This window comes from Lolium perenne, chromosome 2, assembly GCF_019359855.2.
Source record: "Lolium perenne isolate Kyuss_39 chromosome 2, Kyuss_2.0, whole genome shotgun sequence".
Taxonomy (NCBI): Eukaryota; Viridiplantae; Streptophyta; class Magnoliopsida; order Poales; family Poaceae; genus Lolium; species Lolium perenne.
In genome coordinates this window covers 235,235,228-235,258,202 of record NC_067245.2, presented here as the reverse complement: position 1 = coordinate 235,258,202, position 22,975 = coordinate 235,235,228, and the positions used below count along the sequence as shown (strand labels likewise).

The window sequence follows — 22,975 nt, the reverse complement described above, 5'->3', positions numbered from 1 at the left end:
GCCTCTATGATACTCCAGTTGCTCGGCGTCATGTCTAAGCTGCCTATGACTTGCCGTGTACATCAAAACAGGCGATATCAGGAACGGCCCATGCCATGGCCCTCCTTTGTCTGCTATTGGCGGACAACGAGTTCACTGAAGCCACTCCAAACACATCAAGGTATAGCGCTGAAACTTGTGATTGAGGATATGCAGATGGTACCTGGTTGTCTAGTGTGTAGGTATGCCCTGCCGATTTGCAATGATGGTTCAAGAAGTTGCTTCCAATGTTTGTGTACTAGTTGTCAGAAAAATGGCGGTGCAATGCTTGGATTTATCACCTTCTACTTAACTTGTTGAATGTGTACCATCCACCTGATCAATCAACCCATCAGGCCTTGATTCCCTGTATTCAAAGAGTTGCAGTGTGGGCAGCGTACCTTTCTGGTCAGCTCCAGCAGATGTGTCCCGGGAAATTTGGTTTTATGAGAAAAAATCCTGTTACTGGCGCAGCCAACAAGTGCATCTAATTGGAAGTCTGCCTTTCAGTTTTGCTGGAAGCTACGAGCTGATATTCTTTGTCATTGCACTCAGTGGGTTGCAGAAAAACACTACAGGATACTTCATACACCAGGAAGAATACTTATTGCAAGTAATATGTGACATATTTGGCTGCTCTAGCTAGTACATCTGTTGCCCTTGTTACTGTACTGAAGAGTATCAGTTGTGCTGTTCGGTTTTTCATGATATTGGATCCTAGCATTACAGAGCGTGCTGAAATTATGGAGTCAAATGCAAACTCTCGTGTACTTCTAGATGCTAATGACTATAATCTGAATGATATGGGTCTCTATTGGAATGTGGGTCTGTTGATTATGCATGCTCCTGATGCTAAGATCTGTCACCAGCAACTTATGGATGCATTCACTCTGAATGTTCACAATATGTTCTCAATTATCTTGATGGTCCAGTTGACCACCATCCTTGCAAGCATTGGATATCCTTATTGACAAGAATTTGCATGCACCATGGAGTCCTGGAGTACAAATTCTCATGTATTGCCGCTACCTGGTAATTGTTACGTGTCTTGGAATTCGCTTAGTGTCAATCTTGGAATTTGGAGATACTCTCTATGTGGTCTGGTTCAATTGCAGCTGCTGCTTCGTTGTCATGTGAAAAGAAGCAATCATCTGTGGCAATTCAGAGTTCTCTCAAACTAAACTCCAATATTTCCGGAAGCCTACTCCCATGCACATCTCAGGGGATTGTGCTGCAGCATGGGTCTTAATCCTACAACAGTTAATTGTGAAGATGTCTTGTCTATGTTGATAATGTGCAATCAAGGTGAAGTCCACCAACTACAAATGCTCTTGCGCTGCTTTGCTATATCTTATACTTCTGCGGACATCCCATGGATAATTGCATGGTCTCCATACTTTGGGTGGCCTGTATTTGGCTTTACAAACAAGCACATCTTGCTCACCAGTTCAGTTATTTACCCCCACCAAAGTTGCAACGGTGAACTTGGAGTGGCAAATTGCATGGTCTTTCCACCTAGGCAACCTAGTGCTTCACATGTCATACCAATTGTCCCATTTTGCTTCTGGCGAAATCGGTACCTTCTTGATTGGTGCTCTGACTTGGAGTATGGCCGATGTATGCATCTAAATGCATGATTATACGCTCCTCCAGTGGAATTGCTTGCTAGAATGTAGAACTTTGCTAGCGAGAACAGTTTTTGGGTGGCTCAAGTTTGCAATTCAGTGGGTGTTCTCTGAAGCTAGCTATGAACAAGATGACTTAGGTGTGAATCAATTTTCGCATTGGGCTATATATCATCAGGAAGCGGACTGGTCTCTTCCATGGGACCCCCTGGCGGTAATTTTCCATCGGCTTGGGGGAAAGCCGACTTTCAAGCGGGGGGTATGTCATGTACCTGGTCTATGCCATGTACTGGGCCCAGCCCAGGTCAACCAAGAGGACAAAGTCAACTCCGAAGCCCACTGGACCAAGCCTGGCCTGAACCTGGGTGTGTCCAGGGTACTGGGAGATGTCCCTATGTAATGCGGAGTCGAGGGAGTCTAGGGTCATCGATGATGAACTGAACCGTAGCAGTTGCTACTTTCCCTTCCCCTATGCTATTCTCTCTTGAATTCTCTTCTGATTGTATCCAAGTTGTATCTAAATTGATGATCTGAATCTCTGTGTGTGACGCCAGCTGCAAGGATCATTACAGCAAGCTTTACAGACTTTTATAATAAGCTGAGTGAATACTGACATGCAAAGACTTCTGAAAGTATTCACAGAAACTTTCATAGTGCTTTTTTCTATATATAAAAAGGACAACTTAATCCAGTGCTCGGCAAAAATACCATCAAAATTCACAGAAAACGTTAACCTACTACCTCTAATGCAACACACCTATACTTGCTAAGATAATAGATTGCCACAAATTAAAGGACCTTGCTTCTGGGTAATCAAATCGATTCTCTCCTAATCTATTACCTTCCTATATTCTTACATGTGTAGCGCACGTGCAGGTCGCTACCAATCAGCTACATGTTGAGACATAGACTCATAGGTTATATAAGGAATTGAGCAAAAAGCGCATAAACCATTCCCGGAAAGTACAAAGAATATTATAGCTGTGTTAACACTCTGATTTCAAAGATCCTCGATTCGTTGTTGATTGCCACTTTCTGCAGTACTGAAAATACAGTCTTGCAAAAACTCTATAGAATGATCTCAAGTAGTATACAGTAGAATGTTTAGGAATGAAACAAGATGATGAGCATAACTGTAGAACATGTAAGACGAATGTCTTTCTGAAGCCTAAAGGCTCTGCTTCTTATAAGTCAAATATTCTCGGCTAGGTTCGCAAAATCACCTACTATGTATGGTTGAAGTGATTTTATATAAGTATGCTAGCCTTGCAAACTCTCAAGCAAAGCCACAAATTTCAAGCAAACAATTTAGTTGATATCAGTGGAGCTATTCAGTAACCACCAACAGAAATATAATGAAAATAGTACTCAGTAACCATGCCACAAAAATGTCACTTTACACTGAAACTGTTAGCTTCGGGATTGTATGTTACAAAACAGATATCAGAAATAGCCGGCACACCACTAAGCTCATACGTCAGGCCAGTGGGATTTACCAGTCCCAGCCAGTGCTGGTGCCATACAGTGATTCATCAGACAAGCCATCTAATTCTATCTGAATGAGCGATATAGCTGTATGATGAACCTCACTTGCACGAGGTCCCTCTTGCAGGATATGAATCGAGTTTATGAATCGTCCTAGAATGATCGGTGACCTTACAGCTGATGCCAGCACGCTGAACTCCTCAATGAGTTGAGCGCCATGTCTTCCCAACTCTTGTAGCACAGCTTCTCCTACTGCGTCCTTCAAGAAGCATCCGATATTTTCCTTAGCCTCGCATAGCGAGCTCAGTAGCTGAATTGTCTTCCTTTTTATGTCCAAGTTAGTGTCTCCCAGAAGCATAGCTTTTGTCAGGATACGAAAGCCTCCTAACTTGGCGATTAGCACTTTGCTCTCGTAGACTTTAGCAAGGGTGGCAAGTAAATCTAACAGCTTCAGCTTTGTGTGTCCATTACGCCCAGTCAGCAACCTGATGAGTAGAACTGCGATTGTTTCATTGTCAGTTGCCAAAACATACTTTCTGCGAGCAACCAGTTTTGCTGAATCTGCAAGAACGTTAATTGCACTCCATTCATTCCCAAGGACATGGCTTGAGTTCAACAGTTGCTTCAAGATCTTTGGTATCCCTAGATTAATAAGTAGGAAACTGCGGGCCGTTCTCTGAGCCCTCGCTTTCTTCCGATTAGCTTTGGAATAGCTTACTGTCTCCACACCAGCTTCTTGCATCCAACTTCGCTCATTCGATGGGGTGGCAGGATTCTGCACATTGAAATAAAAAGACATTCCTTCAAATTAAATAAACCAGACGCACTGAAGGATTTAGATATTTACTTTTACCCCATTTATAAACCTATCAGTAACACAAACTAATGAGTACATGTAGAACATCTAAGAAAGTCCCAAATGCAACGATTCTATGTTATCACGTATTCCTGCCTTATTTGGCAGTTTTTTCTTTTGAATGAAGGAGGAATACAGATCCCTACAAGCAGTGTTAACATCATACATAACACTATACTGGCACACAAGCTAAGAAACAGCAGCTAGACGCTAAACCAAAATCACCATTTATAAGGCATCTAATATGGCAAAAACATAGTATTATTACAGAAAGGGAAAATGAATTTTACAAACAGTTAGCTAGTTGCAAATAAGGGGTATATATAGCTTCTGACTGCAAATCAACAATATTGCAACCAAAACCATAGTATTGATACAGAAAGGGGAAATGAATTTTAAAAACAGTTAGCTAGTTGCATATGAGGGGTATATATAGGTTCTGCCTGCAAATCAACAATATAGCAACCGAAACGGTGTTACTAAGTTGTGCCAAGCAATCTGACACCGCATTATAATACATTTCAACTGTTAGTATCATTGATCCTACCAGTCGAGAACGACAGATTGACAGCACTACATTCACATTACTAGAAGTTCCTTTGCAAATTAATCAAGGATAAACTGCCCAGTAAAACTCATCCCCAGGCCGTCAGCACCTTTGGCCCATTCATGTAGTGTATCATGCTGACATTAACAAGGTTACTTAGAATTATGTTTGTTTCAAACGTTGAAACAGATAACAATTCAAAATTCAAAAATGATTTTGATAACAATTCATCTTTCGTGGGGAATTTCTATCTCCTATGCATAGTTCTTAAGACAGTAAGCAGTCTGTTGATCAAGACTACTGCACCAATTGCACATCAAAAGCTGGGGCTCAAAATCGCAAGACCGAACTTGAACATACATCAACATGGAAAGCGGTCGCACATACATAAGACACTGTGCTTTGATACCATGCACGATATACAAATACAACATCTAAGGGAATATTTTAAGACTGAATTAAGCTGCAGCAAAATATTGGCACCCTGCACTAATTGTCACTTCACCTCATGATCGAAAGTAGATATCACATACAATTGGCACTTGACAGATATTGTAAGATTACTGACCTGGAAATAGGACTTGAAAGATTGCAGTTCTTTGTTATAGAGCCAATTTGGAAGTGACTTGGGATTGAAGAACCTTTCTCTTGGTATAAGCTCTACTGGCGCACCCTGAACAATTGACAGAAGCATATGCTCTTGATGTTTGCTCTTGTTCACGGGCGGACAGGTGTGAGGCACATCGGCCGTTCTTGAAGCCGATACCGCTGCATCAGGGCTATGAATTTGATCGCGTGGGGCAATCTTGATGTTGGACTTGCGGGCGCGGAAACTGGTGCAGACACGGTTCTTGTTACGTAGTCTCGGCATAAGCATGATCCGCCCTGGCTCCTGGAAGTTCTTGCGGGTGTTGCTGCTCTTGCTACGTAGTCTCAGCATGAGCATGGTCGCTCCTGGTTCCTGCAGGTTCTTGCTGCTCGGGAAGCTGATCTTGCTTCCGAGTCTTTGCAGAATCTCTGCAGGTTCTTGCTGCTCGGGAAGCTGATCTTGCTTCCGAGTCTTTGCAGAATCTCTGCAGGTTCTTGCTGCTCGGGAAGCTGATCTAGGATATCTCTGCAGATTCTTGCTGCTGGAGAAGATGATCTTGCGAAGCAGTCTTGGCAGGATCCTTCTGCAGGGTCTTGGGTGCTCAGGATTTTCTTGCAGCGGACTCTCGGCAGGAGTTCCGATCCCGGATTGGAGGCGCAGACTAACTAAGTTTGGGGAAGTCTAGTTTGTGCTGGGTGTTGTGGTTCTTTGGATGGATGGCGTAGGGGTGTGGAGGAGGGGCGGGGAGGCGGTGGTGAAATATTTATAGGAGCTAACTGCAATCGCAGGGAAGGAGATATACGAGGTATCAGCGGCATGCGCGGCTGCGCCAAGCCGGGGGAAGGGTGGCGTTTGATGTAAGAATGTTGCAGGGGGGGAGGTAGCTTCCGGCCGTGTCAGCCGCGAACCTTATGAGGCGGGGACGCGAGCATGGTCAGGGGCGCCCCGGTAGAGCCAAAGGGATGCCGCGCCGGTGCAGTCTGCGACGGCAAGTTCCCCGCTCACGCTCCTTGTCGCGCGCGAGCGGACTCGTTGGAACAGCAGCCAAAGGGCCATCGGACGGCGGAGCGTGCAGGCGGACGGGTGCCTGAGGAAGAGCGCCAGAGAGCAGACGGGATCCCTGCGATTGAGTAGATGCGGGGCATGGCCGAACGCCACAGAGCAGAAGGGATCTCTTTCTCTGCGGTTGAGTAGAGGCGGGCCATCGCTCAGGCCGGCGGTGGCGCACGGGTCGCCTTTGGCAGTGTGGCTTGCGAGGAGAGGTGGGATTCTGGACGCAGGCGAACAGGGTACAGGGGGAGGAGGGCGAGGGAGGAAGAGATTTGGTGCAGGCGAGCGAGCTCTGTGAGAATGGTGGATTGGGATTTGGGACCGTTGGAGAAGAGAACAGCTACCACCACCTCAATTCAAAAATGCTTATAGAAACGGCAACAGAGAGTGGTGAGTGGTAACCACATGTCAGCCACGCGGAAATGCAACTAGTACTCGAGTTTTTTTTGAGCTTTCTTTCCTGCACTTGTGCTGTTCGCCTTGGCTCACTATTATGAATCACTCACAAAAAATTCAATAAAGTGGATTTAACAAATTCAATTAGATTCAGTCAACAACAAGGTTGTCAGTATCTAGATACTAGATAGTATCGCTTTCTATTTTATCATACAATCTTATCATAGTATTACTATACTTTTATTTTTATTAAAAAAATATGTATTAGTAATATATCTGAAATAAATTTAAATACATCTATATCTAGATAAAGTTGAGTCAATTACTATGGATCGGATAAAGTAATATACAAATGAGCTAACTCGACCAATACATGATACAATCATAACTAATTACGAACCCAGAAAACAAAAAAAAATGTGGATGCTTGATAGTTGGTATACATACATGGATAGAATTGAAGTTGCATTGTTTAAATATTGTGTTAGCCCTGAGACTATAAAATAACTTTTACTTTTCAATTTCGGAACATTAATTGATCTCTGGAAATGTGGCAGGGACCCTATATATATAGAAACATAAATTATCATGATGGCTACCATTCATTCCTATAAATTACGAGAGCCACCCTTTCTCCTAAAGTTTCGGAGAATCGGCTGAAAAGACTCGCAATTGTCTTTGCTTGCGACTTGTGGTCCACGCCTCCTATTCTATTTGTTTTGCTTTGAATGGAAGCTCCCGTAAACCGCGGCAGCAACTCTAACTCTCATTTCACCACCACTTGTGCATACATGCGCTCCCCAGTTCCTCGAATCAAAATTGTGAGATTGGCTCGATCACAAACATCTCACCGTAGTGCTCGGATTGTCTTGAGTAAAGAAAATCACATCTTTGCACCCGACTAGTTAGGACTCTCCTAAAACTAGAGGCATCGAGTTAAGTCCTCTCTATCCAACATAGTCATAGACCTTCCAGAGCAAACTTCACCAATACTTGATCAGTCTGATTTACTTTCCATCCGGTTATACACATATTTCCCTCTAATCGAGGGTTTGAAATATACTGTTTTACTTTTTCAACAGAAAATGCTCGAAACAGAACGACGGAGAAAACATAACAACGTGACTTGTAAAACCTTCTGAGAAATATTTTAGTTTTGTTTCATAAGTGGCGAGCCAAGGAATACCAATTCCTTTATCTTCACTTTTTGTGCTTCACATGGCTTCGCAGATCAGGAAATGAAGGTGGATCTAATAGTTTTTTTACTTTCTATATTTGGATGCTGGTATGGATTGGTTTGACCAGATCGCTATGAATGGGACTCGGACACTGAGAGAAGTTCGCTTGTGGAAGGATCAAGAGTGCCTCTAGGGATTTGGCTAGTAGTATTTTGTTATGTCTTAAGATGGAAGCCAAGATCTCCATCTCATTTTTCACTCTCGTATTCTTAACCTTTTGATTGAATAAGCAACCCGTCTGAACGCCCTTTTTCGGCTGAAAGCACAAATTCAGTCTTCCCATGGATAATTCAAGCCTACAATGGAATCTCATCAAGGGCCGACAGATAGAGTTGCTCTTGTTGATAATGGATAAAGATTGGAGTGAAGTTTCCTGGATGCTATCTGTGTTATTGTTGCCTAATGCCCCTATTCCTAAGCCAATGCGGCTTAAAACGAGCACTACTTAAATCATCATGTACCCCAACATTATGCATTGATTGTCCAATTGCTTTCGAAAAGAAGCTAGTCTTTTTTGGATTGGGAATCGAATTGAGTCCTTGTGAATGGGAAAGACAGGTTCTAGGTAGAGAGTGATCTTTCCTTGTTGTCGAAGAAATATATGACGTTGGGAAGGGAAAGGGAGTAAAATCAAACCAATGAATGTAGCTAGTCACCCTGAAAGGAGCAAATATTCTACATCACTAGGTTAGCGGGACCTGAAGAAAGAATGTTGAGGGTCTGGCGGAAGAAAAAATGATAAATGGTTTTTGAGTTAGGCATGATGAAAGCGGGTACAATGACATTACTTAAGAAGCTATTATGTCATGTCTTGGCTTTAGCACTAAGCTTGTGAGGAAAAAACATATAACCAGTATATAATCATGCCCCGCTTCTTTTTGTTCGATGCAAATTTTACTTCAAGTGAGGCAGAAAGTGCAAAAAAAACTTAACAAAACCCGGTGAGTGAATGCTTGTGGTTTTTGAATTGGAAATGGGAAATGTTTGGCACATAGAATTCAAAAAAATACCACAATGTTATGTATACAATGATGGGGTTGTGACTGGTATGCTTCTTCCATGAAATGTTTTACTTCTGATTTCTTGTTCCTAGCTTCCTTCCCCACTCATCTCCCTCACTTTCAGACAAGAAATCCAATTTGGTTCAAAGATATGTGACCGGTTTTGCTTTTAATAAGAGTGTCATCCCAGTGTTGAAAATGTAAAGATTATTTTTTGATGTTATTATGTGTTATTTACTACCTTTGGCCTTTACGAGCAGGATCTTGAGTGGGTTACGTCATTTAGCCATATTATGGAAACCATTTCCCACATTCACCATCCGGACGTTTCATCCAACCCTGAAACGAGAGGTAAAGAATAGACCACCATACGAGATAGAAGCCTGTGTCAAGCTCGTGACGAAGGGGCCTTTTATCAAAAAAACTCTGGATACCAAGTACACTGCTTTCTCCATCTAAACATTGCTTAAGTTATTGTTCTCACTTCTATTTGTCTCTAATTTATCTCCTAAATAAAGACCTTATTCCCTCGATGTAGAAATCAAATAGCTAATCACATGAGTGCAAGGCTTATCAACATTCTGAGACCCACAAAAAGTTTGTTCTGGGTTTCCCTTTTTACCAAAAGGATATTGTGATTGAATTGTTCATTTTCATGCCGGAGTATTGAGATTGTTCCGGCTGCATGCTCTAGTGTTGAAACGGGTATAATAGAACCTAGGATGTTGCCTCAAGAGGCATCTTTCCTTTATGATCTGGTGGTTCACACGCGTGCAAACGAGCGGTGGCTGCAACAGCAAGGAACGACACTGCCTGTTGTTGAGGGTTTCGTCGTCGGTTGGTCTAGGGATGCGAATTTGTAAAGGACTAATGAGATTGTTTCTATTGCAATGAAACCGAAAGAAAAAAAACACTGCCCTTTCGTATAGATTGAGACGCAATAGAGAGTAGACTAGCGTTGCGAAGGGCAAAGGAGACAAACATAATTTATTGCTTTTAGCCTTCATGGTGAATGGCCACCCTTTCTTTGAACCACTTCTCGTGCCAAAGACCCATCCCTCTCCCGAAGAAAGGCTCAAACCGAACGCATCTTGCTCAAACGAGGCTCAAAATAGGTGACCTAACGGTCTCACGAGAAGAATTAAGTGGTGCAGCGGTTCAGTCACCGGTTCTAGTGTTCTATTTTTCCACTTCCCTAACGGTGCGACATTCTTGCTCCGGGTTAACTCAATGTGTGATAAATTGATTCTATATAATTCTGGGCGGCAAGGCGGAAAAAAATGTGTACAGAGGGCTTCCGCAGCGAGCTAGTATGCCCAAAGCTGGCAACTTCTCCCCCCCCCCCCCCCCCCCCACTCCTACTCCCCAACCTAGAGTCTTTGCCTTCACCAAGCGTAGGTTTTCACTGCTCCTAACTAACGTTTTTAGTTGGATGTCTGGTCGTGGGACTGGTAACCTTGTCTGTTCTAGTACGAGTGATCCAGTATTCATTACATCAAACAAATCACAAGTCACAAATCAAACAAATCAGCTTGACATACTGTCGTGTCCATATTTTTTATCATGGGTGTGGGATCGTATCCCTTTTATATCGGGATAGTATGCTATGTATTAGGTTGTGACTAAGATGCCACTAGATTAAGATACCATGATGATATGTATCGATTAACCATAGTAGTATCATAAAATCATAAGATACTACGATACGTATCGGAATACTAAGCGCAATTCATGGTGCAAAAACATCAGCATCAAACTTATTTTACTCTAACTTGGTGTAGAACCTGCAGCCCGTACGCATAGTTTGAGGCTACACGTTGATGCCACGTGGCGACCTAAGAATGAGAGTGAAATGCATCCATATTTCATGAAGTTGCTAGCTATGTCTAAAATATTCTCGAAACTCTTAAAATGTACGAAAACGGTCCTCAATCCTGCTTTGCACGTCTACATATGGTTCCCACAACGGCCGGCCATCGTATTTTGATGAGATGGCACTAGATTGGGACCACATTGTCGTCTCCTACCTTCGAAATTCCTAAATCGATCTACTCCACCGTTCCATGCCTTCAAACCGTATATTGAGCCACTCCTCAACGACAACTAGAAGGCGACTGGCGGAGACGACCAACGGCTAAAGATTGCAAAGATTGTGAGTGAAATGTGTCCATAGTCCTTAAACTCACTAGCTATGTCTAAAACATTTCTCAAACTCTGAAAATGCATCAATACCATCCTCAATCTTTCTATGTATGTCCATATATTGTCCTCACTACGATTGAGCCTGTATGTCACTGATGTGGCACCAGACCGTGTCCACAACGCGTTTGAAATTCCTAAAATGAAGCTGGGAGGAACCAGTCTTATTAGGATATGCTAAATGGGTAAACTTATGACTTAAGTCTAATACTGCAAGCCCGGGTGACCCACACATGGTGGTTGGGTTTATAACCTAACCGGATGGTTCAGTTGCTGATTGATCAAGATGGAGAGTCCAGCTCAAGAGAAGATATTCAGATCCATGTGGGACAAGGTTAGGCAGATACGTGGAGTCCACTGTAAGAGGTAGTCCACGTTAGCATAAACCTTGTAGTGTTCGGGTAGGGCACCTCCATGTAAACCCTAGATCCTTGGTACCTATATAAGCTGGATCTCGGGAGCCCTTGAGGCACAACCAACTCTCATTGTAATCGCGCACGTGTTTCCCTTATATTGAATTATATCAACACGTAGGATCTAGCCATCATTGTGCGATCTAAATCTGGCTAACTCTTCTCTCACCGCCCCGGTAGCTCCCCGCATTTCACCCACCTCTATCTCCACGTCGTGAGGTGCCCTCTAGTTGACACCCACCGTGGGGCAAGAGGCGCCTAGAGCGTGAGTCCAGGTGGAATCCACCTTCGCGGGCATGGACGACTCCAGTGCCATCAGGCACGTCCTCTACGCCGGCAATGGACGACTCCAGTGCCATCAGGCACATCCTCTACGCCGGCAATGTTCCAGTCGTCCCTGGTGACAAGTTCTGGATTCCAACTAGGAGAAGCCCCATCCATTGCATGTTTTTCTTTATTATTAGGTATAGATTTGGGAATCAGGGACCAACAGTGCACGTTTTCCTTTATTATTAGGTATTTTTCATTTATTATTAGGTATAGATTTGGGAATCGGGGACCCACAGTTATACTTGGCCATGGGCAACCCTTTCCGAAATTCCTACTTTCCTAGGCCTAGGCCTAGGCCTAAAAAGTTGGCCCGGTGGCCAGGCCAGGCCTAGGTAGCCCAAAAAGATGAAATAGGGTAGCAGTCCGATGGGCTTCCAAGCTTTTTTACCAGGCCAGACCAGGCTTGGGCCTAGATTTTGTGTGCTGGCTTTTTTCGGCCCAGACGGAGGAACTGCCCAACAGATGCCCAGGTATACCCAGAGTGCACGTTCACGCATGTTTACCTAGTACATACAGAACAACTAAACGTGGAGACAATATTAGAAGGTGGAGATGCAATATGTCAATATGAATAATTCATATCCATCTCACGTCATAGTTGCATGGTTACGGACAGTCACAAAGTGTAGGCAACAAAACATGGTCATTACAAGTATGGCAAGCCAGCAGTATGATTGGCATTCAGAAAAAACTAACGAAATACAGGTTAAATAATACAAAATCGGCAATAGATTAGCCAACCTCAAGTCTCCCATGAAGAACAAATAAACGATGGAGTTTGTCTCTTCAGGTGAAGAAAGGGGAAACAAGTTCTAACATAACTAACATAATATTTGACTCAGGAACCAAACTTTTACTCGTCCTTTCGGGGCTTTTTCTTCCTTGTAGCAAAACTACTTGGCCCAACAGCTTCTACTGACAATCGCTTTGTCCTGCTACAAGATGAAAGGAAATATTACACCTTCTGAATGTGCCATGCATAATTCGATTGGCAGAAATGTTCGAGAATACCTTGAAGTCAGTTCCTCCGACACTTCATCATCTTTCTCGGCCATATCATCATCATCCTCGTCATCTATCACATTCATTTTTCAGATCAGACACAATATTTATTGCTGGATTTTTTGTGCATAAAAACTATTTTATTTAATTAATAAAAAGTCCATTAGGAATGCCGCTAAATGGTGTTGAGCAGATCCCAATGTAACTATGAGATCTTGCATAGTACATAACTTAAGGAAAGTGCTTCTTTGTGTGCCCAGTATAAATTAAACAAAGGAGCTTCAAAGAGGATCATGTGATAACAGAGCAAAAAATCTCAAGCAGGGAAGAGAAAGATTGGTCAAATAAAATGGCAAATACAGTATAAATTTTAATATTAATACTTCAGCTTCTTTTGGATAATATATTTGAAGAAAACATTTAAAAAAAGAGGTGTAGATGCTGCCATCAAGAACAACTTCCTGTTAGACAAGAAAAATGAGTGTGAAAGAAAATGAACTATTAAATCAGAAATGAAAGGAATGCAAATCGGCCAATCCAACGGCGTATTTCTCTATATTGTTATTTTTCTAGAACCATGAATTGTTAGTTACTGCCCACTTAATTGGTAGTTCACTTAGCGCATATTGCCCTTGTATTAGCACTGAATAAAAAACAAGGATGAGTGGATGGGTCAGCCCAACCCGCCCAACTTCCATCCTTGCACATACTCTAGCTGTTCCATGTACTTAAACACAACATGTGTGCATCCTATCCATTGGCTACAAGCTTACAATACTTCCGAGTAGACAAATTATGTTTCTCCAAACAATTCTGCAAAATGTGTTACTCACTATAGATGAAATGATAAATCTGTAATATAGTAGCTAAAGAGAAGATATAAGAGCAACAGTTTGAATTGAATATTATTTGATTGTGATGGAGCAATAATATCTACCAAATGTGCTGTGAACTATAGTTATGAGCATTTCAGCTTTGCACAATCAAAACAGTTACACATGATATAAAAGCTAACACTTACCAGATGCACCCTCATCCTCTGCGTCATCATCCTTCCCTGGAGAGGATTCCCATCTATCTTTCCCATCATCATCGTCCCAACGACATCCAACAGGAGGCTCCCAAAATTCCGGATCATCTGAATCATCCATTTCTGGTTCAGGTTCTCGTGGCAAAGAAGGGTTGACAACAGCAGCTTTCTTCTTGTCCTTCTTCTTGCTGGACTTGGATTTCTTTGCAACTTCATTTGATTGTTCACCTTGTACTTCAGCTGTCTCACCTGATGTCAACTTTTCTTCAAGTTTTTCTGTTACAGTAGGAATGGTGGCGTTAAATGTAGGGCTTAAAAGCAATTGGCTACGGTGGAGATGAAAGTTTCAATAACAATGAAAGAATTTAAATAAGCAGGTATCTTCCCAACCATTTCCAGGACAAAGAGAAGACGTATGAAACAAAGTGCACACTGCGATTCCAAAGCAAGGTGAATAACATAATTCTACTCACATAACCATCCACAATTAATCCATAGGAAATTGTTTTGGGGAAAATACCAGCTAATCCACAATCATAGATCACATGGGTATACAAGAATGGACCATGAAAAAAAGACAGGTTTATGTAAACAGTAGGGAAAATTTCATCATGGTTCCTCAACCAGTTGGGAAAAACATGAAAAACAGCATACAATGTGCCTCCAGATAGCACACTTGGGACTACAGATAGCACTGCACAAAATTTACCTAGTTTATTCAGAAACCTCTTCCCATTTACATGCTTCCAGATGTGCTCCTCCGACTTGTTTATGGTGTCCCCAGTAATGTTGCATACGAGCTTCGACCTACAGCACGAAACCAAACTCAATCGACAGAGCCAGACCATACAGAGGCAGCGGCTAGAGCACAGTGCAATCATAAGCATATGTATGCTTGTTTTCGCGGAACATTTATGTTGCAGTTAGAACCCTAGAATCAATTTTTCAACGGGCACTAACAGGAAGCCAATCAAACTTACCAGGGCGCAAGCAAATGAGCAAATCCATAATAATTCTAGACGAAATAAGGGACAATCTATGATGGACACGCATGGCATGGGGCAAGAATGTTAGAGAGCAGAGGAGCAGTACGCACTTGTGCTCGGGGTGGGGCTTGAAGGCGTTGAGCGGCGGCTTCTTGTGCGCGACGCCGTGGTCGATGAGCGCGAGGCGGCAGGCGCGGGACCGCGCGTACGCGTCCTTCTCCCGCTCCGGCAGCTCGTGCCCCGTCTCGGCGCACCGCCACCGCCCGCCGCCGGCGTCCTTCCAGGTCGGCTGCCCCAGCAGGAAGCTGCCCTCCTTCTCCCCGCCGCCCTCGACGGAGCCCTGGGGGCTCGACGCCCCGGAGTCGGAAGCGGCGGCGGCGGCGGCGGCGGCGGCCTTGGTCTTTTTCCCCATTAGGTCGTCCGCGAACCGCGAGCCTGGAGACCGGAGACGAGAAGAGGGGTGGTCCGCGAATCCAGGGTTTTGCCTGCCTCCGGTTTTGGGAGGGTCTCTCCAGTTTTTGGCTTCAGGAACGCATTTTGGCACGCTTCCAGCCTTCTATTGTTCCGTCCATCCGAAATTTGGACGGTCTAAAAAGTCATCTCTGTACATTGTTCACGTAGCTGACGAACCTTTTGTTTCCCCTTCGAATTTCGAAATCCTGGAGTACAAAATTGGCGTCACAAACAAAGCCTGCTTAAAGAAAATTGCATCACAAGACTTGGCTTGTGTCAGGCTAGAGTGCTAGACTACCTTGGTCGATCTCGCCTGAAGGGGCTATAACAAACATTGGCTTTCCATCAAACATCTTCAAGAAAAGTTGATATGGCCAGTTCTTTGGAAAACTCAAAGTGTAGGCCGAGCTACGCATCTCCTGTTTTTTTTACAAAATTTGAATTCAACATTTAAATTTTCAAAAAAAATCTGAATGTAGCCAATGATGTACTCTACCACTGTGCAAATTTTCATGATGAAATAGTTTATATCAGAGGCTACACAAAAATGACAAATTAGGATAAATGTTGGAGGTTTGAAAATTTGCACTGTTTACGGTTTCAGATCCATGGATTTGTTAATTTTGCACAGCCCAAAATACTGAGTTTTTCGTATTGCTTTCTTTTTCAGTCATAGAGTACATCATTGTCTACCTATAGGATTTGTGTTCCTAATTTTCTGAAACTATAAAACGCTATTTTCGAATTTTTGAATAAACAGGTCACATGTAGCCCGAGCTACAAAATGCCACACTCCAGGTCTTCCAGTTAATTTCATGCTACTATCACGGCAATCAAAGCGCACAGCACCAGTACGCTCGGTAGCCAGCGAACCTTCAGAGCGTATGAACCTTCAAATATCGAACTACAAAATTGGCGTCAGAACTCAGAACCAAGCCTGCTTAAGAACAACTCGTCACAAGATTAGCTGTATCAGGCTTGGCTTAACTCAGTCAAGCTCGCTGCTCGCCTGAAGTAGCTAAAACAAGCTTAGGTATCACACAATAGCCAAAGCGCAAAACAGATTGTCTACTTCAAGCTCGCATTGCAAACTTACAGGTACAGCAACTATTTCTGCAACCAAACAACACAAGTTACACGACGGGGTCGACAATACGGACACCCCTAAACTGACGAAACATCTGTGCATCCCAAAGAATGAAGTCAAGTAAACGTCAACAGTTACAGCGGACCAACTATCAGCAACTCTTGCTACCTAACCTAGCAGGATGGTGGTACAACGAAGCTGCTGCCATGTGCAATTACACGCTGGCGGTATAAGGGGGTTGTGGCAGCCCCAAGCACAACAATCCTTTACAGACCCGCCCTCCCCTGCACGCAGAATGCTGCTTTACCTACAGGGGCTACAGTCAGAGGGCGGGGCGGATCGGAGGAGGAACAGTACTCCAAGTCAGATTGGCTATGGAGCAGACTTGCTAAGGAACAGCTTTGTGAGCACTTCATCCCTCTGGATAGGCGCTCCAGTCTCAAATGCTCGCTTGAGGACCTTTAGCCAATCCTTGATGAGGGATTCCTTTATTTCCTGTATTGTGGTGTACTCCTGATCCATGATCAGTTCTAGCTCCTCAAAGTGTTTGATCTTGTACTGGATCTTTCTTAGCTGACAAACATAAGATAGATACCAAACTACCATCAGCGATTAAGCAAATACAAGTCTTGTCAAACTTGAGTAATTTGGTCACAGTATTTACCATGTAGCGCACATCTAACTTTCACCTAGAACTAGAAAGTAGAAACCCATGATAAACTCAATGAAAATTTAAGCAGCAAAAGAGGAAAACAACAATTCACCTGAGTTTCAATTATGGACGCCATTAAAAGCTCCATCTCTCGCTCTTCCTGGTCCGCAAGCATCTTAGCACGGGCAGCAGCTACACCAACAGCTGTTCCAACAGCTGCCCTTACTTGATATGCGGTAGAAATGAACTTCTTTTCCATTTTCTTATCTGGCATGAATGATGGGCATTAGTTTGAGATGAGTAGCGCAGTCATGGATAAACATGACACTAGTACAGGCCATGAGGCTGCAAGCTCCATTCGTTTATTTTATGGAAATATATCAGCTCGCAAATCCCAACCAGAACCTGCAGTTCACCAATCTGGCAAACTACTAATGATAAACAAGCAAGCATACAACCATTATTACTCCGTGTGTCTACAGTTTTCAGATAGTTCACCAAACAAAGAAAACTAGGGGACAACCTCATCTAGTGAACCAATCCAACCTAAATGTTGCATCAGTCGATACAGGTGGTACAGGGGAGTGCCAGGTGATGTAAACAAGAGACCTCTCAAAGGCGCGATGAAACAGTTGGCATGACTAAATTCATGCTCGCCGATTTCATTCCATAAAAAAAATGCCAGGGGTGTATTCTTTTGCATGTCACAGAAGCACCATCAAGTCGGTGGAACTGCGAAAGCACCACCCAGCCCTTTCATAGCCTTCATTGTGTGTGACATTTTACAATAACTCAAAATTAATAAGTTGGTAAACTTCAGGCCATATGTGCTGACTACAATACTATACTTGCTAGGGGTGGTCTACACAAATCTAATCCTAACATGCATCAGAAATAAATCGGACAAGATCAACATTTGTCAACAGATATAGAAAGAACTACCCTATGATTAGTATCCAGGAATCAAATATCTACAGTAGCTCAAAAAATGTGAGAAGAAAAACTGGCCTACCAGAAACAGTTTTTCCATGCATTTCCACTTCCTGATCGCCAACATTGCAATTACTGTAAAAAAATGCCATAGCGGAATGCTTGATTAGCACCCCACAACTGAAAAGAAGACTGAAGCAACGCTGAATAGAATAACAAGTCGCAGCACAAGTTTACCTCTCTTGGACACGGTTAGAAGGGAATGATTTGCCTTGGTATTCTTTCTCGCTAAGATGAAAAGCTTTCTTTGCTTGGGGGTTTTCATCCCCCAATGCTTTAATTGATGCAGCAGCTGCTGCTGCAACAACATCTGGGCTCACTGCTGTAGTCAGCAGTGCTAACTGAGGTAGTATTACCAAATATCAGTGATCTGCTAAAATCTTTAAGCAAACAAATTAGTTATATATGTTCCATTTCCTAATTACCTGCTCCATTAATGAACCAGTGGCATCTATTGAAGAACATAAACGTCGACGCTTCGAAGGATGTTCTTCAACTAATTTATCAGCACCATCTTCCTCTCCATCAATCTGCATGCCATCAACCACTTCGGTTGACTGACTTGAAGCCTCCTTCACAATGCAGTGGTTCGTTTTGCCATCAGTTGTTTGGTTCGCCTGGAACCTACTATCAGGTTTACCATTTATGGTACCCAGCATATGTTCACCAAAAGGCAACTGAATAAGCCTAGCAATGCATTCCGATTTATTCTTTGTGCGGACATGCTGGGCAATGAGATCCCAGTCATCTCCATGTTTTAGGACACCTTCTAAAAGGAGTAGTGTCTCTGCATCTGTCCATGCACTAGAAGCATGGTTGTCAGAGTTCTCCTGTTTAACATCAGAGAATTTATTTGATTCCTCCTTACTATCACTATTGGTTTTGCAACACTTCGAACATACTTTAAAACCATCCTGAAAAGAAAATGCAGAAGCGTTAGATCACATAGTTTCCTTTCTTTTTGGCATAGCTTGATGTTTATCTGCATAATAAAATACACAACTAAATCAAATTGTAGCTGACAATTTAAGCACAACCCTCTGTTAACAAAAAGAAATACAGCACTTGGATGTATTCCATAAATAACATTTGACAGCAAGTATCCAGTGAAAAACAGTGCTATGCTGCAGTTGGTTCCGGAAGAGCTTAAATGAGCAGTGCAGGCCACTGTGCTAGAAAAGGTATTGAACAATGTAGTAATCAGGCTGTAAAATATGCGTTTGCGTGTAGGTGGTTCTGCTCTGTGGCCCATATGTATGTACAGCACAGAGAAGCAATCAGAAAATCCCCCCACACAAATTTCATGGTATCAGATCTACGATCACATCCCAAACCCTAGGTGTTGCCGGCAGCAGCTCGGTGGCTATGTTGATTTCGCGGAGCAGATAGCGAGCTGCAGCCTACAGGTGAGGCTTAGTTGTGGCTGGGTGGTGGCCGGTGGCAGCAGCATGAGGTGAACGGCAGTGGCAGATCCAGCGCGGGTGCCATCGCACCCCCTCCAAAATATAGAAGTTCTTGTAGCTAATAATAATTGTACTAATCATGGCTAAATGCAAAGCCCAATAGGGAAGTTTTTAAGCTTGGCACCGCCAACAATTTCATCCTAGATTCGCCACTGACGTGCGGAGACTCAAGGATCAAAAGCTTCGGTAACAGCTGTGTGTGCCTGCTGCATTGAAGGGTGGGTGTGTGCGTGTGGGGGGGGGGGGGGGGGGGGGGTGAAGGTGTTGAGAAGATGCTCGAGAAATTGGTTCGAATTCTCACTGCAAATTCAGGCAATGCAATTGTTCCTCATGTCGAGTGAATTCAGAAGATAGAATTGCTGCCAAATGACATCAGAGTAGAGAGTGTCAAAATTTCTTAATTTAGTCGAGGAAGGCATTGTTTATCTTGTAGACAAAGGGGGTACAGGGTTTCGTCCCGGGGGGGGGGGGGGGGACAACTGAACTGATGTGCCTCATCTGCCGAGTTCGGTCTCTGTTGAGATCGGCATATTTACCCGGTGTACCAGTACCTCAGACGGCCAGACCTCAGTGTCGGTTCAGCCATTGTAGTTGCACCACTCTGAGGGCAGGATTAATACGCCTACTGTGCAGCATACCTCCAAATTGGTTGAACCAACATGCTGTTGTCGGTTGCACGAATTTGGTCTTTAATTGCTAGTTTTCTGCTTGTTGGGTTTCAAACCAGTTGTACAAGTGGTTCACCGTCAGTTGAATCGTACAATCGGACAATCGTTAGGATGGGGGGAATCAATGACTTGAGAAGGTGCTCGAGAAATTGGTCCGCATTCTCATTGCGAAGTCGAGGCAATGCAATTGTTCCTCACGTAGAGTGGAATCAGAAGATAGAATTGATGGCAACCGACGTCGGATTAGAGAGTGTCAAAAATTACTTAAGTTAATCGACGAAGGCATTTTTATCCTGTAGACAAAGGGAGTAGATGGTTTCGACGAGGGGGGTGGACAACTGAACCGCTGTGCCTCATCTATTGGGGCTGTTTGGCTGGAATTTTCTGGCGGCTTTTGGCTTTTGACTGGATATTGTTACATGGTGTTATAAGCCAAAAACCAAAATCAAGAGCACCTATTTAGGTGCTTCTGTGTGGCTTATAAACCGAAAGCTAAATACCAAAATTAGGCCTAACCAAAAACCCTGTTCGGTCTCTATTGAGGTCAGCATATTTACACGTTAGGCCGTTACCAGTACCTCAGACCTCAGTGTCGGTTCAACCATTGTAGTTGCACCACTGAGAAAACCTGGTTGCACCGCTCTGCGGGCAGCATTAAAACGCCTTCCGTGTAGCATGCCTCCAAATTGGTTAAACCAATATGCTGTTGTCGGTTGCACCAATTTGGTCTTCAATAGCTAGTTTTCTGCCTGCTGGGTTTGAAGCCGGCTGGGCAGGTGGTCCACCGTCGGTTGAACCGGACAGTTGGCATCTTCACTGCTTAAGCCTTCCAACGGCTAGTTTGGGAGGTGGAGTATAAATACTCACCTTGGCTGGCCATGGAAGGTTGTTAATTCCCTTGGGAGTCATCTGTTGACCTTCCCCGCACAATCCGGAGAGAGGAAACCCGTAAGCGTCTCATTGACTACTGAGGCATTCGACGGGGAGTCACGGTTAGGGCCTACGGTTCAAAAAAATGATTATATGGATGTTGACGGCAATTGCGATGCTGATTCGGGCAATTGCCTTAGGAGATCAATGTCAAGGATGTCCTTGTGGGAAGGAACTTTGTATCTTGAGACGAGCAAGAAGCAACTGATGGTGTCTCGGTGTACTATTGAAGCGGAGTATAGAGAGCCGGTGTGTTTGAGTGAGATGTTATGAATGAGTGAACTTCCGTTGGAGCGAGAACCGGGCAGTACTCGGTTGGCTAGAGCGCACGCCTGTGAGCTCACCCGCCCGCGCTCGAGGCACAGGCTCCGCGCTTCGCTTCAACCTAAATAGCATACAGTTAAGGGAGAGAACTCCCCCCTTTAACCACGTGGTTTTAGACCTTCGGTCGGAGCTGCGGCTACTAACAAAAGGACCGATAAACCTTTGGCGCGACAACAAGTCGGCAACCAATGTAGCGAACAATCGGGTTTAGCGTGAGCAAACTATGCATGTGGAGAACTATAGATCACTGAATTCATCAAGTAAAAGCTTGAGGACATAACACAGTTTATTATAGTGCTACAAAATATGAAATTTCCGTAGTACCTTCAACGTCTCCACCTTCCCATCCCGGCACTCCTCGCCGCAGAAGCCGCATATAGGCGCCTTCCCAGGCGCCCACTCCCCGAACACGTCGCTGTAGGAGGTGAGCTGAGGCAAGCGGAACACGCCCTCCCCTCCACCGAGCCTCTCCTCCAGGAAGGAGGGCGGCGGGCGCGGCGTGACCTGCAGCCCCAGGGGCGGCTCTAAGACGGCGTCCGCCCCGACCCCGGGCCGCGGCGCGGCGGCGGGGCGGGGGGAGGTGGCGGAGAAGTTGATGAGGCCGTGGGAGTCGAGGAAGCCGAAGAGCTTGCGGAGGAGCGAGGCGTCGCCGACGAGCGCCCTGCGCACCTCGGTGAAGGTGAGGCGGCGCGCCGGGTCCTCCCGGTACTTGCTGATGATGTAGTCGCGGTACTCGCGGTAGATCCGCGGGTTCCGCGAGGCCGTCCCGACGCCGCTGCCGCCCGCGCCGCCGAAGAAGTCCGGCAGCGCCCGCCGCTCCAAGTCGTGGATGTCGTCCCAGCGGAACCAACCTGCGGGGCGGGGCGGGGCGGGTCAGAGGACGCGCAATTGGTGAGGCGGGTAAGCTCCCTGCCGGTCGCTGCGTAACCCTAGGAGCGTGAGGAGGAGAGGAGAGGAGGAGGGGGTGCTTACTTGAGGAGGCCGGGATGGTGTAGAGCTCGCGCGCCGGGCGCGGCGGCGGCGGCGCCTCGCCGGAGGCGGCCGCCGGCGACATGGGGGGAGGGCGGGAAGAGGGGTGGGGGGTGGACGGGTCGATGCGGGAGGAGGGATCTGGGCCGTTAGATCTGGGATGAAGGGTCGGATTTTAAGCTAAGGTCCCGTGGTTTGGTTTGGGGAGAGAGACGGGACGGGAGGAAGGAGATGGTGTGGTCTATGGTGTGTCTGTCCGAGACGACGACCAGCGTTGCAGTATTTCGTGGTGCGGGGGGCCGGGGACAGGTGGGTTTTGGTCGGGTCTCGTCATATGGGCCTTAGTATTTATTGCGCTTTAGCTTATGTTCGGCCCACAACACCGTTACTGGCTCACTGCGTTTGCTGTAATTCTCCCACACAGTTTCCATCCTACACGAGTAGGGATGTAAACGGATCGGATCGGATATTGCTCTTACCATATCCTTTACCATATTTTTGTAACGGATTCGGATCGGAGCGGATAATGGTCGGATGCGGATTCGGATGCGGATTATATCGGATTACGGATATGGAGCGGATTCGGACCGGACTCGGATCGGAAACGGATTATTAAGAAAATATACGCATAAAAAATTAAAAGTATGCTTTTCTATGTAAAATATGCTTGTAAT

The 22,975-nt window shown here is 44.7% G+C and overlaps 3 protein-coding genes across 4 annotated transcripts; all 3 read right to left on the bottom strand.

The window, feature by feature from the left end:
- Window positions 1-3,030: 3,030 nt before the first annotated feature.
- On the bottom strand, window positions 3,031-6,493 carry LOC127335272 (uncharacterized). The gene is made up of 2 exons (XM_051361894.2): window positions 5,100-6,493; window positions 3,031-3,903 (listed from the first exon to the last, which is right to left on the bottom strand). Exons 1-2 carry the CDS (start codon window positions 5,475-5,477, stop codon window positions 3,136-3,138), a joined length of 1,146 nt encoding a protein of 381 aa, XP_051217854.1. The 5' UTR covers window positions 5,478-6,493; the 3' UTR covers window positions 3,031-3,135.
- Window positions 6,494-12,373: 5,880 nt separating this feature from the next.
- On the bottom strand, window positions 12,374-15,280 carry LOC127335271 (uncharacterized). 2 transcript variants are annotated; one of them, XM_051361893.2, is made up of 5 exons: window positions 14,876-15,280; window positions 14,489-14,586; window positions 13,771-14,055; window positions 12,759-12,822; window positions 12,374-12,679 (listed from the first exon to the last, which is right to left on the bottom strand). In XM_051361893.2, exons 1-5 carry the CDS (start codon window positions 15,175-15,177, stop codon window positions 12,601-12,603), a joined length of 828 nt encoding a protein of 275 aa, XP_051217853.1. In that variant the 5' UTR covers window positions 15,178-15,280; the 3' UTR covers window positions 12,374-12,600. The 2 variants fall into 2 exon arrangements, with proteins under 2 accessions (XP_051217853.1, XP_051217852.1); XM_051361892.2 differs by having other exon boundaries at window positions 12,374-12,682; window positions 14,876-15,278.
- Window positions 15,281-16,268: 988 nt separating this feature from the next.
- On the bottom strand, window positions 16,269-22,571 carry LOC127335270 (SWI/SNF complex subunit SWI3A homolog). The gene is made up of 7 exons (XM_051361891.1): window positions 22,305-22,571; window positions 21,657-22,183; window positions 18,373-18,861; window positions 18,125-18,288; window positions 17,970-18,022; window positions 17,070-17,224; window positions 16,269-16,878 (listed from the first exon to the last, which is right to left on the bottom strand). The coding sequence occupies exons 1-7, from the start codon at window positions 22,384-22,386 to the stop codon at window positions 16,678-16,680; spliced, it is 1,671 nt and encodes a 556-aa protein (XP_051217851.1). The 5' UTR covers window positions 22,387-22,571; the 3' UTR covers window positions 16,269-16,677.
- Between the last annotated feature and the right edge of the window lie 404 nt (window positions 22,572-22,975).